Source organism: Exophiala aquamarina, assembly GCF_000709125.1.
Source record: "Exophiala aquamarina CBS 119918 chromosome Unknown aczIA-supercont1.8, whole genome shotgun sequence".
Taxonomy (NCBI): Eukaryota; Fungi; Ascomycota; class Eurotiomycetes; order Chaetothyriales; family Herpotrichiellaceae; genus Exophiala; species Exophiala aquamarina.
In genome coordinates, this window is record NW_013550580.1 from 242,478 (window position 1) to 264,774 (window position 22,297).

Consider the following 22,297-nt stretch of genomic DNA (forward strand, 5'->3'; position numbering starts at 1 on the left):
CATCGCTGCGGAGGCTCTTCGTGGCTAGTATAGTTAATTGACTGACGAGAATGAGCACCCTGCTTGTCACCTCATACTCCTGTATCCTCAATTCATCATCGCCGATTCTTCTGTGACTTCTTTAATATCCAACGTCTCCTCCTCCTCCCCCTTCCTCACTCATCCCGACTCCGTAATGCTGTCCACAACATTTCTTCTCGGCCACGTGTTGGGCTGCCCTTGTCTTTGAACGTGATCCCTCTTTGGAGAGTTGCGCACGGAAAAACAGGACGTGCACTGACCACCAGCCTGCCCAGTTTTCTCGACGAGTCGAGAGTTGAGAGTCCCGCTCCACGCCATCTGGCATCTGGCACTTCGGCCCGGGCCAGCCTAACACTCTGATCAGATCAAACAACCAGGACCACTTCTCCCCTCAATCTATTCGCGATTGCATTATTGTGGGAAGGGCACCACTAATTTCCAATTTCCCCCCTCCTCAACCTCCTACCCTCCTCAACCCGGGTGACCTGTGTTTGGTGTCTTTGCCTGCTGCATCTTTCAATCTGTCACTGGCATACCGAGTACTCCGTACCTGTCAACTAAGGCCTTCATCTGATCATGGCTACCAACGGTACAACGAAACCCTCGGTCTTGATTGTGGGCGGCCTCGGTTTGTGCCCTTTATCTATGTTTATCGACTCTCACCACATGTACTGATTGACTTAGGATACATTGGTCGGTTTTTGGCAAAGTACATACATGAACAGAAACTCGCATCCACGGTGCGAGTGGTTGATAAAGTTCTCCCCCAACTGGCTCATCTAGCACCCGAGTTCGCAGAAGCATGCTCACCCCAGATCTGCATCCAGGCCGATGCCTCCCGCGAAACCTCCATGTCCCGAATATTCGAGCACCCAGACGGGGCTGATGCGAAGTGGGATTATGTTTTCAATTTAGCAGGCGAGACCATGTGGTCCCAGACACCTGAAATATACCGGCTGCGCTCACTGCAACTAAGTGTGACGTTGGCCAAAGAGGCGGCCAAGCGTGGAGTCAAGGCGTTCATCGAGGCGAGCACTGGCACGGTGTATGCTCCCAACCGGACTCCGCGCACGGAGCAAGACAAGTTGAAGCCCGGCCTCAAGATATCCAAGGTCAAGTTAGAGACCGAGCAAGAGTTGGCCAAAATACCCGACTTGAATCTTGCCATTCTTCGCCTCGCCTGTGTCTACGGCGACTATGACTCCAAGTTTGTTGCGAAAGCCTTGTGTCTTTCAAGGGTGCACCAAGAGACCGGAGAAGAGCTCAAATTTCTATGGACCGAGGATCTTCGAATCAACACTGTCCATGTGGAAGATGCTGTGCGAGCCTTTTGGGCTGTAGCAGAGTGGAGGACTAAGAACGACACCATTCCGCCCCTCTCCCCCACCTCGAGCCGGAGAGCAACACTGGGTTCCAAAGGAGAAGACCCTCCAAGCGGAAATGTGCCCATTTTCAATATCGTAGATCATGGCGACACGAGCCAGGGCAAGCTCGCAAGCGTCATCTCGCAAGTTTTCGGCATCAAGACCGGATTCCAAGGCTCTCTGATATCTCAATTTGCCAGATTCAATCTCGAGCGCGTGGTCGACGAGGTCAATGAGGACTGCCTGCAAGATTGGGCCGACCTGCTGGAACGAAAAGGAATCACCCAGCCAGGCCCACTGAGCCCTTTTCTCGAGAAGGAGCTGCTCAAAGATGCCGATTTGTGCCTCGATGGAAGTCTCTTTGAGAAAGTCCTCGGCTTCAACTACGAGCACGACTCCGGACTGACTGTCGAGCGCGTCAAGCAGATGATTGTGAGCTACGAGAAGATGGGTTGGTGGCCCTAGTTAGCATACCGCTACCTAGCTGCCCGCTACCTTGGTTCCTTGCACTGCTATTCTCGACAACTGATAGGGCTGTACATACACCTAGAACAAAAGGTGTTGGGCACACGGTATGCAGCATTTCGGGCAAAGTTGCGACCTACCAGCTTGCATCTGCCCATACGAAGTTGACAAAAGCTGCAGATTGGGCTCGACGATTACAAATTTAACAGTCAGCGTTATGAATGAGATTTAATAGCGATGATGATGATGATGATGATGAGGTAGCCAATGTCATCCGCTCACAGAACCCCCCCCCCCGCGGGGCCCCCGGGCCAATGCCAATGTGCATTTCCTGCGACATGAGTCACGCCAACATGTGTGCCCTCAGCACACTGGCTTGCTTCCCAAGAAACCCCGACCCTTTTCATCAAACACTCCCCCGCCCACCACGACCACGACGTGCACGCAAAGGATGCTGGAAAGGGGTACGAGAGTCCATTTTACTGGTGTTGGCAATGCTTGGGAGGACCAGATTATAGTATGAGGTGGTGCCTTAAGAAGGAACAAGACTACCGGAAACATTCGTTTGAAGGCACTGGCTAGAAGCTAAGGGGTAGAGAAGAGGATCGGCCTTGCTTTATGCCCCAAGCCTGAGAATATTTCGAAACAAGCATGAACGTCACTCAGTCCATCTGCAATTCCTTTAGATTAGGCCCCTTCTTTCTTATTATTAATGAACTACAGTAGTATAGTACATAGGCCAGTGGCAGTATCACGTGGAAATGAGAAAGGACTTTTAAGTGCATTTCTGAGTCAATGAGAGTCGTCATATCTCGTCACCCCGTTTTGTGCTTGGAACCGCAAGTTCATGAATGGTTTCATCACTTGCTATCTAAGGTACTGCCAACATACCATGATTGATTCGCAGTCGAGTTAGTCCAAGAGGGTCTTTCCTTTCCTCGGCAGACTGACTGTCAAGCCGCAGCCAACATCACGTCGACCAGCACACTTTCGTAGCAGTGTTCATCTCACTGCTAAACTGCCTTCCCTCCATACGCATACATTTTCGGTTCGGTTCGGTTCGAGGAACTTGCACAGGCACTTTCCCTTTCTTCCCCGAAAGCCTCGTTGCATTCGGCACGTGCCGCAAGGAGAAGGAACCTAGGATCCCCCGATATCCAGATTCCAAGGACTAGTAGTCACGTTACAAGCTGCAAAACTAGCCAGCCACCGGGTGTCCCATATCAAATTCTTTCAACCGTTTCCCGATGTCGCCTAGAAATTCTCCCTCACTGTGTCAGATTCAAAACGCAGACCTTCATCCGCCAGACCTTAACGCCCATGCGTGCAGCCTCGCGCAGGTCGTCTTGGAAGCCGCGCCATCCTAGTTTGATGCTCGCCCACTGTTCTTCGTCGAAATCATCGGTTTGCTTGGCGAGGGCTGTTGCCATTTCTGCTGGGGTGATGAGAGTGGGGTCCGAGCGAGTAAAGCTTGAACTTGAGCCTGGCGACAACAATGCTGCTTGTGTTGGCAGGTTTGTCTTGTAGTTTGCGGATGGTGTGCTGTCGATGTCCATTTCTGATCCGAGTTCGGCATTTGCTTCTTGGGCGGCAGGTGACGTCGATGCGGGTGTATTATCGCCACACTGAGAGTTTTGGTCACTCGCAGTGTCATTAGTATTGTTGCAAAGCTCAGTCAATCCACTCGATATGAACCGACAGCGGTCGTTCCAGCCGTAGCTGAGGACCCAGCCTAGGATAGTAGAAGTAGGAGGGTCAACGCGTGAACTCATACCTTGGAAGAACGGCGCGATGTCTGAGTTTAGCACTGGAGCATTTGGCCAGTGGTATGCCGCCGATGATACAGAGGAGGTTGGCCCGTCAGGGCTGTGGGCTGAGTAGATGGCCGATGCAGTGGTAAGGGGCACACCGAATAGGCTGGCTGCGGAGATGATCCCACACGTGCTAATCCAGATCGACATATGTGTTGGAGGTGTTGGAGGGACCAAGCACGAATGAGGCATCTGAGGTTGGACTGGGCTCCCTGTGGAGACGAACGGCTGGCTTGAGAGGGCCTGGGGTGGTGCTGGCGCATTGTGAGCCGATGTTCTCTGCTCGGGGATTTCCATTGTCTGGTTCTTAGTCTCTTGATTCCCTTCTCGTGTGTTGAAAAAACTGTCCAGCTCCTTAAGCCGTCCGATGCGGCGATCCCAGCACTCTTCGAACACGCGTGGGTTAGTGTGTGCTCGGATCTCGGCCAGCCGGTCAATGAGATCGAGTATCGCGTCGTCCGCTTGCCGCATGGTCAACATCTTGCGGCGGCCTTGAGTCTCGTGACTTAGTCTGGTTGACATTACTCGCGCCCTCAGGTCGGCGTCCTTCGGATAGTAGGTCAGTGCGGGCGATGGCAGGGGATGTGTGTCCGTGTCTCCTTGATATGCAATGTCCGATTCCGTGTCAACTGTGAGTGCTGGGCTGACCGCTCTTGCATGTCGTCCTCGCTTCTTTGGTGGTGGTTTGCGTTCGAAGATCAGATTGCGCATTCGTGGCCAGAGTTGATTCAATATCAAAGATAGCCTAGAAGTAACGTGAGAAAATAAAAGCTCAGAAGTTGACTTGTGTTGGTGTTTCTAGAGTCCATACCTGGCATTCGCGAGACCCTCTGAACCTCTTTCCCTCGTATAATCCAAAGGCTGCTCTTCGTCGTCCAGTTGGTGGAACGGTAACAGCCAGACGGACGTCTCTGCCCAGATGATGTAGCCAAAACCACGCAGTACAAGATCAGTCAGGTTTCTGATACTGGCCGGGGTCCCTCGTTTGAGATCTTCAAGGTGCTTTCTGCGGATCAAACGAAGAACACCATCCCAGAACTTGAAATGATGGTCAGGGGAGATTTGAAGCTGTCGATAGAAGTCTCCGTAAAGAGCACCATATTGTTCCCTACGATCGTACTCTGCGTGGCTGAACTTGCGTAAATCATTGCCACTGACATCGCTCAGGTCCTGGAGATCAGCCACAGCGCTAGCCACCTGTTGGAGACTCAGCTTGGGCATCTGGTTTCCTCTAGATTGTGAAGCCATGGCTGGCGTATGGAATATTGGTCGATGTGATCAAGATGTGTGCGCCTCTAGACCCCGAGAATCAAAAAACACAAGCCAGAGGAAGGGTATTACCAAGACAATGCTACCTTGCCAAACAAGACTGCCTGGGAAGATTGTGAATAATCAATCAGCTGTGATCACATTCACATCTAGCTAGAGTCGGTGAATGGATGAAGAGCGCCATCACCAACCTGTCGCGTGCATCATCCGGCATCAAACCTGTGACAAGACCAAGTGAAGCAGTCCATGGTATTCACGTTCACCTGGCCAACTTTCACACTCGTCTGCACAGAGAGACTGAACATAACACCCTCCGCTGCGTTTGTTTTCGATCTCATGGGATCATTTCTGGAGGCCGCAATCGGCTTGGAGGAGATTGGGGCGTGAAATGTCATACTCCGTATCTTAAGGAGCACCTACCACTCACTGATCCTTCCGGATGTCGACATGTCAGCCTCCAGCCGCATTACTACTATTAGTAGCAGAAAACGGAGTGCTGGAATTAAGCAGCGAGATCAAGCCACAGGGTAACACATCCGATTTGGGGTTAGGGCGGCCGGAATTTGCGGCACGAACGGTAGGTGCGCCTTCTGGGTGCCAACAACCCCAGACTTGTCGGCTTCCATCCTCAGCCTTCTCAGCCTCCCCTGTTCCGCGTGAACCATCCACTCCACAATCCAATTTGACAGCGTCAGACTGGTCCCTGCTGGCCCTTGCAGACCCTTGGCACATCATTTCCCCCTTTGTGCCTGTGTGGCTGATCACTTCGACGCAAACGCACGCGCTTTTCTTCTCGAACCGAGTCGTGCACGCAGCTAACTACTCGAGACCGAGCAACCCAGACTCACATTGTTTCGCCATTTCTGCACGTCCTCGCCTGCGTCTGCTACACCTTACACCTTGACGACCATGTCATGGAAGCTCTAATCTATAATGATACTCCTCTTGCTGAATATCTAGAAGCAGACGCCATTCCTTTCGATACCGCCGACTCATCGCCTCCACTCTCGCCTCTAATCAAAACATTCGCTCCTCAGGGCCTACCAAAGCTACGAGAGCGCTTACGGACGATACGTCGCACTGCGGCCTCTGCCACAGATGTTGCCAACGAGGAATTCCTGGAGCGATTCCGCTACCTTATTGTTGCTTCCCAATTGCTCTCGAATGATCCAAAACCCCGACGCCAACGGCAGAATGAACAGACGATCGATCCGCCCCGCTTCTCCATCAAAGGTGCTCTTATAACCGCCGTACTCTCTTTCTCAATCGCTTGGTTTCTACATACTCTCCGCCGCCGACAGCGTGGTCAAGTTACCTTTCCTTTGTCACAGCTCGTCACCTATGGCCTGGTCTTGGTCGGAGGCTGCATAATATTCATCTACTTCGCCCGGCGACAATACCTTGAGTTTGTTCGCCAGTCTGCTGGAGCAGCCTTAGGAAATCTTGTTTCAAACTCTCATCATATTGATAATACTGCAGCCGAAGGGCTGCGGTTTGCACAAGAGGTGGAAATCGTCGCTCGTGGCTATGAAATGCAAGTCCTGTCTCAAATCATCCGTCATGTCCTATGCTGATACTTATTCCAGAAGCCAACCGCTAGCGCCCATCAGTCGTCTCGAAGACAAGCGCCCTGTTGGACGTTGCCGAGAACTACGAATGACCATAGCAACTGTTTTGACTAACAGCATCAGCCACTGTGTTAGGGCTCACAATGCTATGCAAGTCTTTGTCAGAGAGACTGACTTGCAGAGGTACCATGACATATACGATGTCTCGATTCAAGAGTATGCCGACGCCATTGCATTTGCAAATAAAACTACTGAGGAAACCCGGGATTCTCTAAAGGAGCTCCGGTTTCTGTTTCGCCTGCACTTCATTGCTCGGAAGGTCTTTTTGTGCGACTTGCTTGCACTCCATTCAGGATCTACATGGCAGAATATCCTTCAGTGGCGAAGAACCCTGCAAGTCTTGCAGGATTTAGACGCTGCGTTTTCGCAGATTGTGGAAAGCCTTCGCTCTGCGGTGGCCAATGAAGCACTCATCGATGATACTCCAATCGCCTCGGAAGACACAGACCAATCATTAAACCAAGACACAGAGACAAGAACCCCTCAGAGGCTACATACCAAAGCACAACTGCGTAGATTCGAAGCCGTGGCAAATGCCATACACTCCCTCAACGCCAAGGTTCGGCTACTGAAGGATGACATTAGTGCTCCGGTGATGAGAGGTGATGAAGCCATATTCGGTGCTACCTTGGCCCGCCACTATGAGCATCTTGGTGGTGAGATACGAAACGCTTTAGTTGAATGGGAAAAGGGACGAAATACAATGTTCCTCAACGTTGGACTCGACTCCGAGAACAGGCTATCGAGAACGTCTAGCATTCGTTCACCTGCATCACCGTCTCCGAGCAGCCTCGGTGGAATGACCGTTGTGGATGGAGGGCCTGCAGAGGCATTCAAGTTGCTGAGTGGCGACGAAAGAAGCACGTCCGATGGAGTCGGACCCGATGAAGAAGTCTTCGAAGCTGTCGCTTTGCCGCGCAAAAGGATGTCTTGGGCTCCAATGAGCCGGGAAGAGAAGCTCAGCAAACTGCAAGAAGAGAGAAGGAAGCGTGCGACCATGCAAGAGCAAGCAGACAACACTACAAATATGTTGCGAGAGCTGCAAATGGTGATCAAACATCGGCCGCAAGCACGGACGGCCTCGCGAATCACCTCTATTTGATGACTGATCAAGATCGAGCAGCTTGCCCGTACACATCATCTAGGAAGGCCTGGACTTCATCTGGTGCCTGCCACTGCAACACGACTTTCGAACATACACAACACGACTTGAATGACATGCAGCAAGGAGTAAATTAATCATTACAGGCTGGACGAATGCAAAATAGCGGCGCTAGATAATCATAAAAGAGTTGAAGCGTTCTTGCAGAGATGGATTTGGAATGACGACCGAGGTGTATTTTTTGGGGATATTAGCGAGTAATCACATTTTGGTTTCGGTAACCTAGGTAATCAGAGGACTCGCGAAAGCTCTCGGTCTTGTTGGCATTACCCATAATGGGCTTGGCTTTGAAGGGATAAAACTCACTGTTTTGCCAGTAAAGTTGCTGTAGCATTAGTAGAAGCAAGAAGAATCGAGGACTGCGCTTGGTGAAAGGCTGATAGGACAAGGCTGCTGCAAACCGAGCCACTCTCAGAGACGATTGACATGATTTAAGACCGCTCGATAAGTCATACAGAAGATGGTCGTCCACCACCCCAAAGACAACCGAGCATTTCCAGACGGGGTTTCCGGAAGAATCTAGAAATTTCATGCAGTCTGAGCTACGTCCCGGGTAGATTCTCGACGAGCAATCGTGAATAAATAATCAGGGTGGCTTCGACGCCGATCTCGGTGTACACATGGTCACGTTATCAAACTGAGGTACCTCATCCGTGGCGTCTCGGACGAGTAAGGAGGACGAGTGAAAGAGTGAGGATCCAACGATCGCCGGGTTGGCCAACTGATTGTGGCTTACGAGTCTCGACAATGCCATGTTCATTTAATCCTACGAGCTATCCGGACCAGGCATTTGGTAAGTTTGCCACGGAAAGTCAAAAGGCGAGAGGAGCGAAGTCCTTCCAGGTTTCCCGAGACTCAGCGTGGCTGCCCTTGTGCCTCGTCGGCGGCCTAATTTCTCCGATCCGGCTAAGCCTGGGTTCCTCTTGCCGGGTATCAGATAGTCATCATCTCGGGGCGTCACGGTACCGCGTCTGAGCCCTTGGGCCGTAGTCCGTTCGTGCCTAGCAGTACATCGGCCGAGTCGCTTCGTAAGGCCTCGTCCCTGGGTGGAGCCTGTGCCAGTGCCAGTGCCACAGGGCTGAGGCCGTTCCACCCAAAGTCCACTACGAGATACGTTTCGTATGCGCCGGATACCTATACATGTACTGCACTGACAGATGCGGCTCCTCCTTCTAGCATTTCTTCCTCAACAGCCACAATCTCGGCCCTCTTTGACCTTCTTTGCGATTCATGGGTGCCTGTGTGATTCATTCCCTTCCGAAATTCTAATTCTTCCAAGACTTGTCTGAAAAGGCCTCACTACTCGGGTTGCAAACCGTCCAAATTTACCGTCCTCTTGGTTCCCGGCCCCGTCAGATTATTTGGTTTCCTGGATATCCGGTGGGCGAATCTAGCCTTTCACCCCCGTCGACTCTGTCGCGATGATACCTGTCGATCCTCGAGTTGTGAATTGCGGGACCTTCGATAAGTCTATGGCTCTCTCATCACAGCAATGTGAGGACCAACACCGACATGGACAAGACCTGACTGGTTCTCATTCGTATCCGTCCGCGGCTCCATCTACCGCATCGCGAAACGCTTCAACCTTGGGGACCTGGCGACCTCTTTTGACTCATCATTTCTCTTCTATCGGACGCTCTTAGCTCCTTTAGTAAGATTCATGTCGCCACAGCATCCAGACAAGCCTCCTGCGGCGTTGCATCGTCCCTGCAGGTAAGGTCCAGGCATTGAACCAGTAGGTTGCCCCTTCCTCACTCTACTCATCCTTGACGATCACCATATGGTCCTTCTTGACCGCTGTTCGCTGTGGTCACTGTATCTTTTGTCCTCCCTTCCGGTTCCGACCACACCGAGTACTCAGTCTACCATCATCATGACATTTGCCACGCCCCTGCCTCACCGTTCGGTCTTTTTGACATATAGGCCCCCAAAGGCCTCATGTGGCTGAAACGTAGGTCGACAGACTTGCGCATGATGAGAGTCGCATGATTGCAGTCAGCTTGTCGCATTTTTGTTGTATCCTTTCATTTGTCGACTCGTGGGCGAATCACTCTTTGATGTTGGGCATCTGCAGTGGGAAAAAACCTCGTGGCATGCATAGGTGGGTGGGGATCCATGTGGCTGGGCCATGTTTTGTTTTAAATTGAATCGTAAACAGGATCTCCAATAGCTCACAGATGTTATGAGCCCCGTTTGCCATATATATCTTCCTTATCCTTTGCGCAAACATTGAGAGAAGATACTTTGTTCAACATTCACCAGTATATCGTGCCTGTCCAGCTCGGTCGAAACATGTCGAAACAAACCTTGGGTTCGAGAAATACAACTCACCCGTCGAGCGAAGACCGATTCCAGGCCGCCGTCAGTGAGGTGAGGCGCATAGCAGAATGGCATTTGCCCATGCCAGACACATTAGACCAACGTCTACACATCGCCAGGACTGCTATCAGGACTCTTGATGGCACAGGCTTTGCCTCACTCCCAAATTACTCCCGAGAACACATCTTTGTTATCAACACTCTGCAAAGACTTGCCTACCATGAGCCCGACAGCGAAGGAGTAAGAGATATAGCAGACTGGTGTATGAATCAATGGCTACAATTGCTACAGAGAGAAGGAGAAAGCCTGAGCATCCTCAGAGGTTTGTTCTTGGCTTACCAATCTATGTCACTGACTTACATAAGGGCAGGGTTGGGACAGGCTTGGTTAGCTCGATCTCAAAGCCTTCTTGCACGAATACATCGTTTGGAAGGAAGCACTTCCAGTGGTAGTAGTGGCCGGCCGCATAGCTTGGGAGAAATTCCCCCATACTCTTCATCAGAGGAAGCCAGAGACGCTGGTCGCGCAGTAGCAGAAGCGGATGCCATGGCGCATACAGCAGATTATGTGGAAGCGAGAGGGAGGCTCATTCCGGCAGTTGACTACTTTTCGAGGGCAGTTGCAGCTGCCGAAAGAGATGGAAGACTTGATGGCGACCTTCTGTCAGAGGTAGGTATACTCTGCGGCCATGTCGCTCTTACAACAATTGACTGAGTCGTCTCAGGCTGCGGAAGCGTCCATGAGTCTTGGCAATGTTTCTTACTCTCATTCGAACGAGCAACATTTTCACAGAGCAATTCGATATCTACGCCGTGCTTCTCAGCTCCCAGGCTATCGCTTATCTGTATATCTGCAAGGGTTAGTATTGTCTTCCACTACCCCAGCGACCCGCAATTGACCTCTACTTCCTTAGATATCTCGACGACTATGGTCGTCTGGTGGATTGATCGATTGTGGAAGACACGTTGTTCACTACATGCTCTAGGGATCTTGGTAATGCGTTGCAGGCAACCATCGCATAGCATAGCATTTCATTTCTTGTACGATACTTGGCAGAGTTGCAGCTTCTGGTAGGCTGGCTAGCTATCTTTTCGACAGAAGTAAAAGCAACACCTGTACCACACAACTCCTAAGAAAAATAAAGCCAATGAAAATCCGGCAAATCAGTTCCTCCCCCTGCTATGTAGTATGAGATATCTATTCGGAACCGACGTGAAGTCTTGAGTCGGTGATCGTAACGTAGCAGAAGTACACTATCCACTGACATCGAAAAGATTCTCCCAATAGAGCCGACACTTGCGCGCCTAGCTGAACATGGTTTGAATAACTTTGACAACTTGCCACCAAGGACGATATGGCCAGATGGCCAAAAGCCAATGGGGGCCTGCAGACAATACGGGCATAGGGCTTACAATGCTGTCGCATTGTGGCTGGACTCCATTACCAATGGCATGTCAAAGCGCCAGCAGAGCCAGAAAGAGCGTAGAAAGGGGAGAAGTCCATCATGCATGAAGGAGGCAAAGGGGATATTCTCATCGACGTATTTGTGGGAATGATTCCATGGTGGCGATACATAAGAGCGTACTACTCTCGGTACGACTTTCTCATTATTGACGCCACGGCAGAAGAGAGGCCTGTCTGTCAACAATGGACAAAAGCCAGGTCTGGGGTGGCGAACATCACACAAAGTAGTAATGCTGGCCTTGGAACGAAATTGGGCCATAACCAACGAGGCTATGCGCCGCCAGGGGAAATCCACTGTTGCCTGTATCGCTCCCCGAATTCTCGCTGGGGTGGGGGCCAAAATTCTAAATCCACCACAGAGCGGTACGGGGGAATCGGCCGTGGTACTTGCCTATTCGGACATAAGAGTCTGCCCTAGAAACGATGGCACGCCCAAGAATTCAGACATTATTAATGTGCTAACACCCGGGCCGGTCACCAATGGCTATAAGGGCATCCGAATGTAGAAAATGGGCGCTGAGTTTCCGACTGACCGAGATGAGATTCGAAGTGGAAACGAAATCCCTCTCGAAGTGAATTCTCTGAGACGAATAATTAGTAATGACGTAGTCGGGCAAAAGTTGAAAGGGAACAACTCGAAAGCGAACAAGTCTCAAGAAAGCAAGTACGCCGAGACTGCCAAGCAAAACCAATCAAGCCCTCATCGGGCTAGCGTCAACGCGAGCCGCGCCTGCAACTCAACAGACACCGCGTTCCGAAGTATCCAAATCCAAAATTCCCACGTCCCAAACAACAACCATAATCCTGCGCTTCTATGCACACTCCGGTCCTTCCATCTGATATTCTACCGTCCTCAAACTAGACAGCGTCTAAGTTGCCTGTCAATTCGCAGAGAGTACGTGACCATGTAATCCCATCTTGTTGCATCTTGTTGCATGAGGCATTGTGTTAATGATTTCTATGTAGTGTTGGAAGCACGCCTTGAACAAGCAGCTCAATTGAAGAAGGTTCGCATCCTGATAGAGTCCCTACCCAAGAATACCAATCTGATGCTCCGCAGGTGGTGGATGCCATCAAGGACCTGGTCCAGGATTGCAATTTCGACTGCAATGACTCCGGCATTGCCCTCCAGGCCATGGACAACTCGCACGTTGCTCTAGTATCCATGATGCTCAAGGCCGAGATGTTCTCACCCTTCCGATGCGACCGCAACATTGCACTTGGCATCAATCTCAACTCTTTGACGAAGGTCCTGCGCGCGGCACAAAATGAAGACATTCTCACTCTGAAGGCAGAAGACGCTCCTGATGTTGTCAACTTGGTGTTTGAAAGTGCCGAGTCGGACAGAATCAGCGAGTATGACATAAAGTTGATGGACATTGATCAGGAGCATCTGGGCATTCCGGACACTGAGTATGCTGCAACCATCGAGATGCCCAGCGCGGAGTTCCAACGCATCTGCCGAGACTTGATTGCCATGTCTGAATCTGGTATGAACCCCGGGCTTCCCGACCCTTGATCATTCGTGCTGATATCAGTAGTGTCTATCGAGGCAAATAAGGACGGTGTACGCTTTGCTTGTCAAGGTGACATCGGTAGTGGAAGTGTCACTGTACGATCCCATACCAATGTCGACAAGGAAGATCAGAGCGTGACAATCAACCTAACGGAACCTGTGTCTCTCACATTTTCCCTCAAATATCTGGTCAACTTCTGCAAGGCCAGTGGGCTCTCCGGCCGTGTCAAGCTCTGCCTGTCGTCGGAGGTCCCATTGTTGGTGGAATATAGTCTATCGGGCAGTAGTTTCCTACGGTTCTACTTGGCTCCCAAGGTAAGTCATGCGACTTCTACATACATTGACCTCGTAATTTAACAGCTCTTTCAGATCGGCGACGACGAATAGATGCGGCGAACCAGTAACAGTCCATATGGTCATGATCGCGTGATGCGAGAAATTGTCCAGCGAAAGTAGCCTGCCAGCGTCGGCGAGATCCATAAGTATCACGGGATTAGCTTTATGCAAGAATGAGAATGTATTGCCATTGTGCTCAAGTTCGTTGTGATCAAGGGTAGATTGTTCTCGACTTGAGGCTATGAGAGTGGCGGTGATGTGGACTGAAGGGCGCGTGGGGGAACGGAGGGAGCAGCTTATCGACCAGCGGCTGCTCCTTCTTATCGTGGAGCAGTACGTCACTGGCGACTCGCACGTAAATTTGTCCCTGCTGAGAGACGGCTCGCGACTCCCAACACAGGAAATATTTTTCTACGAGAACAACACACTCTGCCACCGTCTTTCTTCTTCATAGTGATTGTCTCTCGAGCGTGCTCCTCCCCTGATGGCTACCTCTGAGCATTCATGGCCAGAGACCAAGGTGCTCGCCATCGCCAGTCATGTATGCGTCGTGTAATTAGCAACTCGCATCTGAATTTTCCCCCTCCTTCCTACACGTGCAGACTTTACTTTGAGACGACCAGATAGCTGACTCCTCGACTTTCAAAGGTCGTTTACGGGTAAGTCTCTGTTCTTCTGTAGTTTAATCGCGCACAATCCCGAAGGATGGAAATCGCACGTTCTATCTTCGGACATGGGATTCCAAGATTGACCATTTTTCTGATTCCTCTCTACGGAACAGATATGTCGGGAACAAGATGGCAACGTTTGCACTGCAGGCGCTCGGTTGTGATGTTGCGGCCATCAACACTGTCAATTTCAGTAAGTTGACAGCACAATCACCTTGGTGGCTTCTGGGATTATTGGTTTGAAATCCTCGACCTGCGTTCCCGGGTCTGGGAGAGCCTTTGCGACTCCTGACTCGTCACTCTAGAGCTCAATGAGCCAACAGTCATCACTCTGTCGCCGAATTCGCCTTGCTGATCATATATTCCTCACTGGACAGGCAATCACACCGGCTACCGACAATTCAAAGGGCGACGGACCCCGGCCTCTGAGATCCGCGAGCTCTACGAGGGCCTACGGAAATCCTACCTGACCGATTTCGAAATGTTGGTTTCAGGCTACGCGCCGAGCGCGGAGGTAGTCGAGGCAGTTGGCTTCATCGCACGAGATCTACGGTACCGCTCGACGGTGAAACCTGGTGGGTTTTTCTGGATCCTGGATCCCGTCATGGGCGATCAAGGCCGGCTCTATGTTGCGGAGGAGATTGTGCCGGCTTATAAACAGCTCGTCCGCGAAGCCGATCTCATCCTACCGAATCAGTTCGAGGCCGAGCTGCTGAGTGGGGTCAGCATTAGCAGTCTCAGTGGGGTGGCGAATGCGGTGAGGACGATGCACACGTCTTTCGGTACGAGACACATCATCGTGACAAGTATACAAGTGGGAGAAGACAATGGAGATCACCTGACGGTGGTGGGTAGCACGAAGAAGGCGGACGGCACGGCACGTCTGTTTAAAATCGAGGTTCCTAAATTGGACTGCTTCTTCAGCGGCACAGGCGACATGCTTGCTGGACTGATGGCGGCCAGATTGAGGGAGGCCAGTGCCCATGCGGATCTACTCTCGAGGGCTAGCTGGGCACCCGACGACGACGTGGAGGCCGTCGATCTGCCGCTGGCTAAGGCGACTGAGAAGGTCCTCAGCAGCATGCAGATTGTGCTGGAAAAAACGCTGGCGGCCAGGGATGCAGAGATGAAAGCCTTCGGTGCCAGCCCTGGCGCAAGTGTTGGTGGTGTGGAAGGCGAAGACGGTGGAGACAGCGAGAGTCAGAGGAGGTACCTGGCCGAGACCAAGGCCGCGGAGGTCAGGGTGGTCAGGCATGCGAGGGACTTGCAGGATCCACAGAACAGGTACAAGGCCGAAGCGTTGGAAGTTTGATTCTGAGCAAAGTAGAGGTCTGTGTTGTTGAACTGATACCCGAAACCCGGAAATCGTGTCCCCGCGCATTGGGACTGGCCATCTTGGTTGCCCAGCAGCTCAGCACTGGAAGGTCGATAGATAGACAGACCTGCCGTTTCCCATCCCATCATCTGAATTTAGCATCTATCCCGACCCCATGCCATTGCCATTGCCATGCCACCCTCACCCCCAACCGCCAGCGGGTCAAGTTTCAAGTACTTGAAACACCAGTACTCCCAAACCCGCCGGCGCCACGCACACTCTCCTCCAACTCCGCAACCTCCATCACCTCCGGGGTATAAATCCTCTCCAGCACCAACTGCGCAACTCTATCCCCCTTCTTGACCTCAAAAGCCCCCTCTCCATGGTTAAACAACAACACCTTAACCTCTCCTCTGTAATCCGCATCAATGACTCCCGCGCCCGTGTCGATGAAGTTCTTCGACGCGAGACCGGACCGGGGCGCGACACGGCCGTAGGTTCCCTCGGGGGTTGCGATGGATAGGTCGGTTGAGACGAGCGCTTTCCCCCGCGCAGGGATCGTGGTGGGTTTGCTGGCGTACAGGTCGTAACCGGCGGCGAAGGCGGAGCCCCGGGTCGGGATGGTCGCGTCCGGTGAGAGTTTTTTGACCAGTAGCGGGGGCTGAGAGTTGCTTGTTAGTTTTGGGATGGACGGAGTGTCGTTGACAGATGCCATGTTCGAGGGCGTCGTGGTGGTGGCTGGTTTGTGTCGTTTGGGTAGTGGTGAGTTTGGTAGTGAGGGTGGGAGGTGGTCGTTGCTGCTTGGATTGTGGGGAGCTGGATGTGCGACGGGAGGAGGGGGAGGAGGCGGTGTAGACGAACTTGTCATGCTCGTTCAGACAGCGAATGTGTTTCTTTCCATTAAAATTTCCGCCGAAGAAGGTGTAATGTTAGATGGCCGTTTTAACCAGCTTGGTATGCAGATTAACTAACTGAGGGTGACTTGACCGCTTCACGCGTGCCCCTCAGCAACACGAGCACGCGTAAAGTGGGGTACGCGTTTCTCGCGAACCAATCTACGGAAAAGCAACGAGCGAGATAATGTACTCTAGATACGGTGGAGTACTGTATCAAATTGCGCCCGTTTGTGTAACCTCAAACTTTCGCCGTTGCACGAAACTTTCCTGTATGACCCCAATCGGGAAATCGTCCTACCCCGAAGAAGATCGAAAGATCCCGAGGTCCAACAAGACCGATTCGGAAACTTCGTGTGTCGGCGGCGGTGGGCAGCCGTTGCTTTCCCTCGGGCAAAGCCAGCCGAGAGTCAACCGGAAACCATTATGCACGAGGTTTTCTTCCCTTCCTTGCAGCTGGCAGTCTGAGCTGGTTTTGAGTCCGAGATTTCTCTCGTTCATTCTGCATGTCTCAATACCGCCTAGGTAACTGAACTCGGTGGGACGAAACGAAGCGAAGAGACATCGTCACCATCACCATCATCAATGGCAGGCCCTGTACGACAACCGATCGATCTGGCGTCGCTCGAGCGCTACATCGACAGCAATGTGCCGCAGATCAAGACGCCTCTGCAGCTTAAGCAGGTATGTCTATACATCTTCATCTACATCAACATGCATTTCCCTTTGCACCGTCTGAACAGCACAGCTCTCAAAGCCCACGAAAGAGACAGTTACTACGTAATGTTATCATACTGACTCGATTGAATCAAACAAATAGTTCGGCTTCGGCCAATCGAACCCTACGTACCAGCTCACGGACGCCACAGGCACGAGATACGTGATGCGAAAGAAGCCCCCGGGAAAACTGCTGTCCAAGACCGCTCATCAGGTCGACAGAGAGTACAAGATCATCAAGGCGCTGGGCCAGACGGATGTGCCCGTACCCAAGGCGTATTGCTTGTGTCAAGATCCCAGTGTTGTCGGGACCGATTTCTATATCATGGAATTTCTTGATGGGCGTATGGTCACCGAGCCGCATTTCCCAGGTATTGGGTCGCAGGAACGAGAGGAAATGTAAGCACATCTTTGCCTTACCCCCCCTTCCCCCATGGATAAAAGTACCTCAACAGCGATATGTATGTGAAGAGCAAAAGTGGAAGTTAACGCTAGATGTACACGTACACAGGTGGCACGATGCCTTGCGAACGCTGGCGAAATTCCACAAGGTGGATTTCAAGAAAGTCGGGCTCTCGGATTTCGGGCGCCACGGGGGATTCTATGACCGGCAGCTCAAGACATTTGGGACATTGTCCAAAGCACAGGCCGAAGCGGTGGACGTAGACAGCAAAACCCCCGTAGGAGACATCCCGCACTTCCACGAGATGGTGGACTTCTTCAAGCAGAAATCCACACAGCCCAAAGACCGCACCACGCTCATCCACGGTGACTATAAGATAGACAACCTGGTGTTCCATAAAACCGAGCCGCGTGTGATTGGGATCTTGGACTGGGAGATGGCGACCATTGGACACCCGCTGTCAGATCTGGTGAATCTCACCAGTCCCTGGATCTGGGTGGGCAACAAGAACATCGGCTCTGCGCATTCGACAGGCAGATCGATGGTTGAGCCCTTCGCCGTCGGCGTCACTCCCGGTCTTCCTACTTTAGAACAGGCTGTGCAGTGGTATGCAGAGGCATCTGGATATGAGCCCAAGCTGGAACTGGACTGGGGCAACGCCTTCGGTGCCTTCAGAGGGGCCATAATCATGCAAGGGATTGCAGCACGATATGCACGGAGACAGGCCAGTGGCACCACGGCCGCAAACTATGCAGCCCAAATGGGTCCCTATGGCGAGTGGGCCAACAGCCTGGTAGAGAAGCTTAGGGAGACCTCGAAAGGAAGTGGAAAGGCCAAGCTATAGAAGGATAGGGCGAAAGGGAAAGGGACGCGCGGAGCCTCCTCGATACAATAGCATATAGTGCCAATAGCGGTTGTAAATATCCTTCCGACATCTAAAAGGTCAACGAGAGAGGCCAATTAGATAGTAATCAAACCGTATTTCGGGGGACCCACAGGGCTGCAGACTCTCTCTTGCAACGTTCTCGTCACAACAGTTCGTCTAGATTTCGTGTTCAGGCCACCCAAGAGGGGTGGATGGTTTAGGCCCAGTTTATTCTCATGGTTCTCAAACCTTCGTGCTGACATCTTGGGCATTTGTGGCGCCTGTGATTTGTCCCTTGGGTAGGTACTATAGGGCGCGCAAGCGACATTTGCAGGACCCCTGGTCTTCATATAGCATGATTCACCAGCGGTGAAGGGGAGACACAATTGTTTTGGACCGCCGGGGATGGTTATAGAGTGGTCGTTGGTAAGCCTCAAGCCTATAATAGGGGGTACTAACGAGGTGTTGGCTAGGCCCCCGGGGGCATGATAGAGCATCGTAACGTTTGAAATCTCGTGTTTGCGGTTCCATAAATTCGGCCGTTCGATGTCATCTAAGACACGACGCACTTGGAGATTCACGGTGAAGAAAGTACTTGGGATGCTCGCTTGGCCGCCACCAGACAACGCATCTAGTGCTGTGCCAGGGCCCATATCATACCAGTGGCAACTGTCAGCATAGTAGCGACAGCGACACTGATGCCATGTACGATGTACTTGGTACGCCATGCAGCGAAAACTGACCCGTGAATGCTAAGATCGCACTTATCACATACTAGTTAGTTTCCATGGCACGTCTGGCTGGCAGGGGGGCCTCCAGGCCGGCCGGGTTCTTCCTCCTCCCCACTCAGCCTTAGAAGGCTGGCCGAGCAAAGAGTCAAGCCTCAAGACATACGAGTAAGCGTCGACGTGTTCAGCCAAGAAACAAGTCCACAGATTTGAGGCTGTCCCTAGATATGCAACCCAGAATCCCGATTTGCTGCAGGTTTATTTGTCAGCCGGTCCTCCCTTGATCAGCCAAATGTCCTTTTGTCTTCCAGTCAAGGCTCAAGAGGCCATGCTGACCAGGGATGTTTAGGCGAGGAGAGCGATGATTTGTTTACCATATGCACGTTCGAGGTGGGTTCCTCACCGTCCGAAAGCGGAAGCGGAAGGGAGCTACCGAATATTGATCATTTCAAAATCAAGGATGGATGTTCTCTTGATCGTTTGAGGGGTATCAGTTGGGACAAGCCAAAACTCGGTAACGGTGATCTTGGAGAGTTGTCCCATAGTCTGTGAGCACTTTCAAGGATGACTGCTTCTCCCTCTATCAGGGTGAGTGCTGAAAACCTACCTCGTACGAGTACATACCTCGTAGGCGTGCCAGGGAAGCAGATCCACTTCTGGTGAGATTGAGCGGCTGGCAGTTTTATTCCCAGCGAAGGTCAACTGAGGGAGAATCGAGACGTGGTGTCAAATATGCATGAAAAGCAACACGGGGAGAGTTTCTAGAACCGTGCAGGGGAGATTGGAAGTAATTGATAAGGACCCTCGCTCAAGTTGACCAAACTACGGCCGCCCCCTGGCTCTAACTAGCGCCAGCAGTGAGTTAGGGCTTGGTGATAAAAGCGGCGGGTTGTCGCAATCGGACTCGCTTTCGCCCGTGACTGGGATACAGGTCGGATACAGTTGTTGGCATCGGCTCCGAGTAATTTTGGTTAACAAGGGATCCTCATTCGTCGGAGCCAGTTGCGGTTAGATGTTACAAAAATTGGGGGCGATGGACCAAGGCTTGGCACACTATCCAGAACGCCAACAATTGGTTTCCGTGAGCCGAGGCCAATCGCAGGAGTTTCTCCCAACGCGCTCCAGCGCCGTATTCTTGCCGGGCATACCGTTGGTGTGGTCGGACATGAAACTTGGTTGCTTGCATCGACGGTTGCGAGACTGGGAAAGGTCGATTTCAAGTTGATCGCGGTGGATCCCAACCACAGCTTATCCTTCGATCATAGGCCAGGCCAGGAGGTATTCCAGAAAGCCACGTTGAGAGATGGACCATCGTCAGACTCACCACCCTGCAGTGGACCAAAAGTTCCCTGGGGATGTATGCTTCACCTTCCCACGCAGTCATCCAGATATCACCCCAGCTACTATGCATGAATCCTGGTCGATTCTGCTGGTCCCTCGTTAGTGACAGGGGGGAACATCTGCCTTATGATCAGAGTGTGGACGTAAGGAGACAGTCAGCAATGAAACAAACGAACCGGAGGTCGCAGCATGCCAACGCCAATGCCAATGCCAATGCCAATGAAGCCACTCTTCGATCAAAGCCGACTATGCGATGTAACCCCAAGGGTATGGACCACGCTTGTCCTTTTGCAACGGGTATCGACTGCCCTATGACTTCTTGCGGTCTATGCCGTTCGTGGCTCGACCCACAGCGGGAAAATGGCGATCTGACAGGTCGGACGGTAGAAGATCCCCATATTTTCAGTTCACACGTCGATGCGAGAGATCATGGCTGGAGGCTTAACCATGGTGCCTTTAGAACCAGCCTAGCGCGCCGGACATTAAAGTCTCCCGGCGAGGTGGGGTTGTGTCCCAAAGAAATGCATCCTGAGCTACCATGAACAGTCCTGGAGCTTCCCAGTGACTCACTACGAGGTCTCGGTACGGAGTAGTGACTCCAGAGTTTAGGGTTGACAATGATCCCGCCGTTGATGATATTGCACGAGCATCAACCTTATATCGTTGCATCCAGTGGGTGCATGCCTGCAACAGCTTCCAAATTGTTCAGCGAGGCGCCTCTGGCCGTGCCCACTTTTGCCAGGCGTCAAAAGCAGCTATCCCGTATGGAAAATGGCTTGAGAGCTCACCTAAAACACGCAGGATTGGCATGTTTGCTCTGTGTTGGTCGTGATGATCGGTCCCATGTTTTGGTTGGCGACCGAGCAGCGTCGGGCTTTTGAAGCCACTTTCGTCCGAAACGCGGTGCAAGGTGTTTAGACGTAACTTTCCTATCGGATCTCCGTCTTCTGGTTTGCTATCGTTTGTGCAGAATAGACTATCACATCCGGAAAAGGGGCTCGAAGTGGCCCGTACTCGGTCCTCGGCTATCCTAACACCTTCCATTGCTCCTGTGATTGGGCGCGGTTATTGGTCGTAGAATCTGTCTTCAATAAGTAATCGCCATCCTGGAATTTCATTCTTTAGGCGTGAAGATCCAAGAGCTTGAGGCAATCCATACCGAGTCTAATTACAGCGCAATTGAATCATCCAGACTGGTCCGCAAGGATTTCCAGAAACGGGGAAGCCGCCAGATTGACCTGCAGTGACGAGGTTAGACAGTCCGCAACTTGAGTGGCTATCCCTACGATGGCCACTCTCGTACAAAATACCCAAAGAAGTTAGTGTGATGGTCCTGCTTACCAAAGACCAAGCCCTTTGCTTCTGGACGGCTCGTGTTAGCATTCGATACATTTGGCCCCCATTTATCAAGAGGCACTCCGTACAATGACAATGCTGGCACTCTGTGGCTCCAACGAATCGCATGTGGTCCCATTCCATTCACTCAGTAGCGTTCGCCCTTGATGGGCTTTGGATTTTGGTCGAGCACGGTTGAAGCTTGAATCGAGCACGGACTGTCGGAAGCTGGCCAGCCTTTTTCTTTCCCTTTCTCTGGGTCTCTCTCTCTCTCTCTCTCTCACATTTCCCACAAGGGTGATCATTGCACACAATGTGGGACCAACTACTTGGTAGTAAAGGTCGAAGTTGCATTGACAGATCATTTGAAGAGTCGCCACTACCTCAGTGTCAACCCACCCCACCCCTAGTACAGTAGTTTAGAATCTCGTACAGAATGGATCAATTGCGGAAGGGGACTAGCGGTCACGAAGCTCGCCAAGGAGACACCCCAACGTGCTTTACAGGATGGAGTTAAGACTGGACGGGCCGTAGACTCGTAGGACGGTCGTCAGATGATGCTAGGAGGAAGTGCTGTCCTCCGCGGCAACGCTCGCTGCAGGTAGGAGGAAATGCAAATACCAGATCCACGTGCTGCGCATTAATAGCACCTGATCCAAGTTAATAATTATGCGTGG

The 22,297-nt window shown here is 51.9% G+C and overlaps 7 protein-coding genes across 7 annotated transcripts; 5 read left to right on the forward strand and 2 right to left on the reverse strand.

Annotated features, from left to right (window-relative positions):
- Positions 1-597: 597 nt before the first annotated feature.
- Positions 598-1,850, forward strand: A1O9_08666 (uncharacterized protein; the record flags this gene model as incomplete). Its single annotated transcript, XM_013402149.1, has 2 exons — positions 598-649; positions 706-1,850. The coding sequence occupies 2 exons, from the start codon at positions 598-600 to the stop codon at positions 1,848-1,850; spliced, it is 1,197 nt and encodes a 398-aa protein (XP_013257603.1).
- A 1,268-nt stretch (positions 1,851-3,118) lies between these two features.
- A1O9_08667 (uncharacterized protein) lies at positions 3,119-4,837 on the reverse strand (the record flags this gene model as incomplete). The annotated part of the gene is made up of 3 exons (XM_013402150.1): positions 4,473-4,837; positions 3,328-4,406; positions 3,119-3,282 (listed from the first exon to the last, which is right to left on the reverse strand). Exons 2-3 carry the CDS (start codon positions 4,370-4,372, stop codon positions 3,119-3,121), a joined length of 1,209 nt encoding a protein of 402 aa, XP_013257604.1. The 5' UTR covers positions 4,373-4,406; positions 4,473-4,837.
- A 1,007-nt stretch (positions 4,838-5,844) lies between these two features.
- On the forward strand, positions 5,845-7,660 carry A1O9_08668 (uncharacterized protein; the record flags this gene model as incomplete). Its single annotated transcript, XM_013402151.1, has 2 exons — positions 5,845-6,473; positions 6,520-7,660. 2 exons carry the CDS (start codon positions 5,845-5,847, stop codon positions 7,658-7,660), a joined length of 1,770 nt encoding a protein of 589 aa, XP_013257605.1.
- Positions 7,661-12,638: 4,978 nt separating this feature from the next.
- On the forward strand, positions 12,639-13,406 carry A1O9_08669 (proliferating cell nuclear antigen; the record flags this gene model as incomplete). Its single annotated transcript, XM_013402152.1, has 3 exons — positions 12,639-12,993; positions 13,042-13,334; positions 13,389-13,406. The coding sequence occupies 3 exons, from the start codon at positions 12,639-12,641 to the stop codon at positions 13,404-13,406; spliced, it is 666 nt and encodes a 221-aa protein (XP_013257606.1).
- A 746-nt stretch (positions 13,407-14,152) lies between these two features.
- A1O9_08670 (pyridoxine kinase) lies at positions 14,153-15,335 on the forward strand (the record flags this gene model as incomplete). Its single annotated transcript, XM_013402153.1, has 2 exons — positions 14,153-14,216; positions 14,401-15,335. The coding sequence occupies 2 exons, from the start codon at positions 14,153-14,155 to the stop codon at positions 15,333-15,335; spliced, it is 999 nt and encodes a 332-aa protein (XP_013257607.1).
- Positions 15,336-15,567: 232 nt separating this feature from the next.
- Positions 15,568-16,053, reverse strand: A1O9_08671 (deoxyuridine 5'-triphosphate nucleotidohydrolase; the record flags this gene model as incomplete). Its single annotated transcript, XM_013402154.1, has 1 exon — positions 15,568-16,053. The coding sequence occupies one exon, from the start codon at positions 16,051-16,053 to the stop codon at positions 15,568-15,570; it is 486 nt and encodes a 161-aa protein (XP_013257608.1).
- A 763-nt stretch (positions 16,054-16,816) lies between these two features.
- On the forward strand, positions 16,817-18,195 carry A1O9_08672 (aminoglycoside phosphotransferase; the record flags this gene model as incomplete). Its single annotated transcript, XM_013402155.1, has 3 exons — positions 16,817-16,915; positions 17,052-17,347; positions 17,460-18,195. 3 exons carry the CDS (start codon positions 16,817-16,819, stop codon positions 18,193-18,195), a joined length of 1,131 nt encoding a protein of 376 aa, XP_013257609.1.
- Between the last annotated feature and the right edge of the window lie 4,102 nt (positions 18,196-22,297).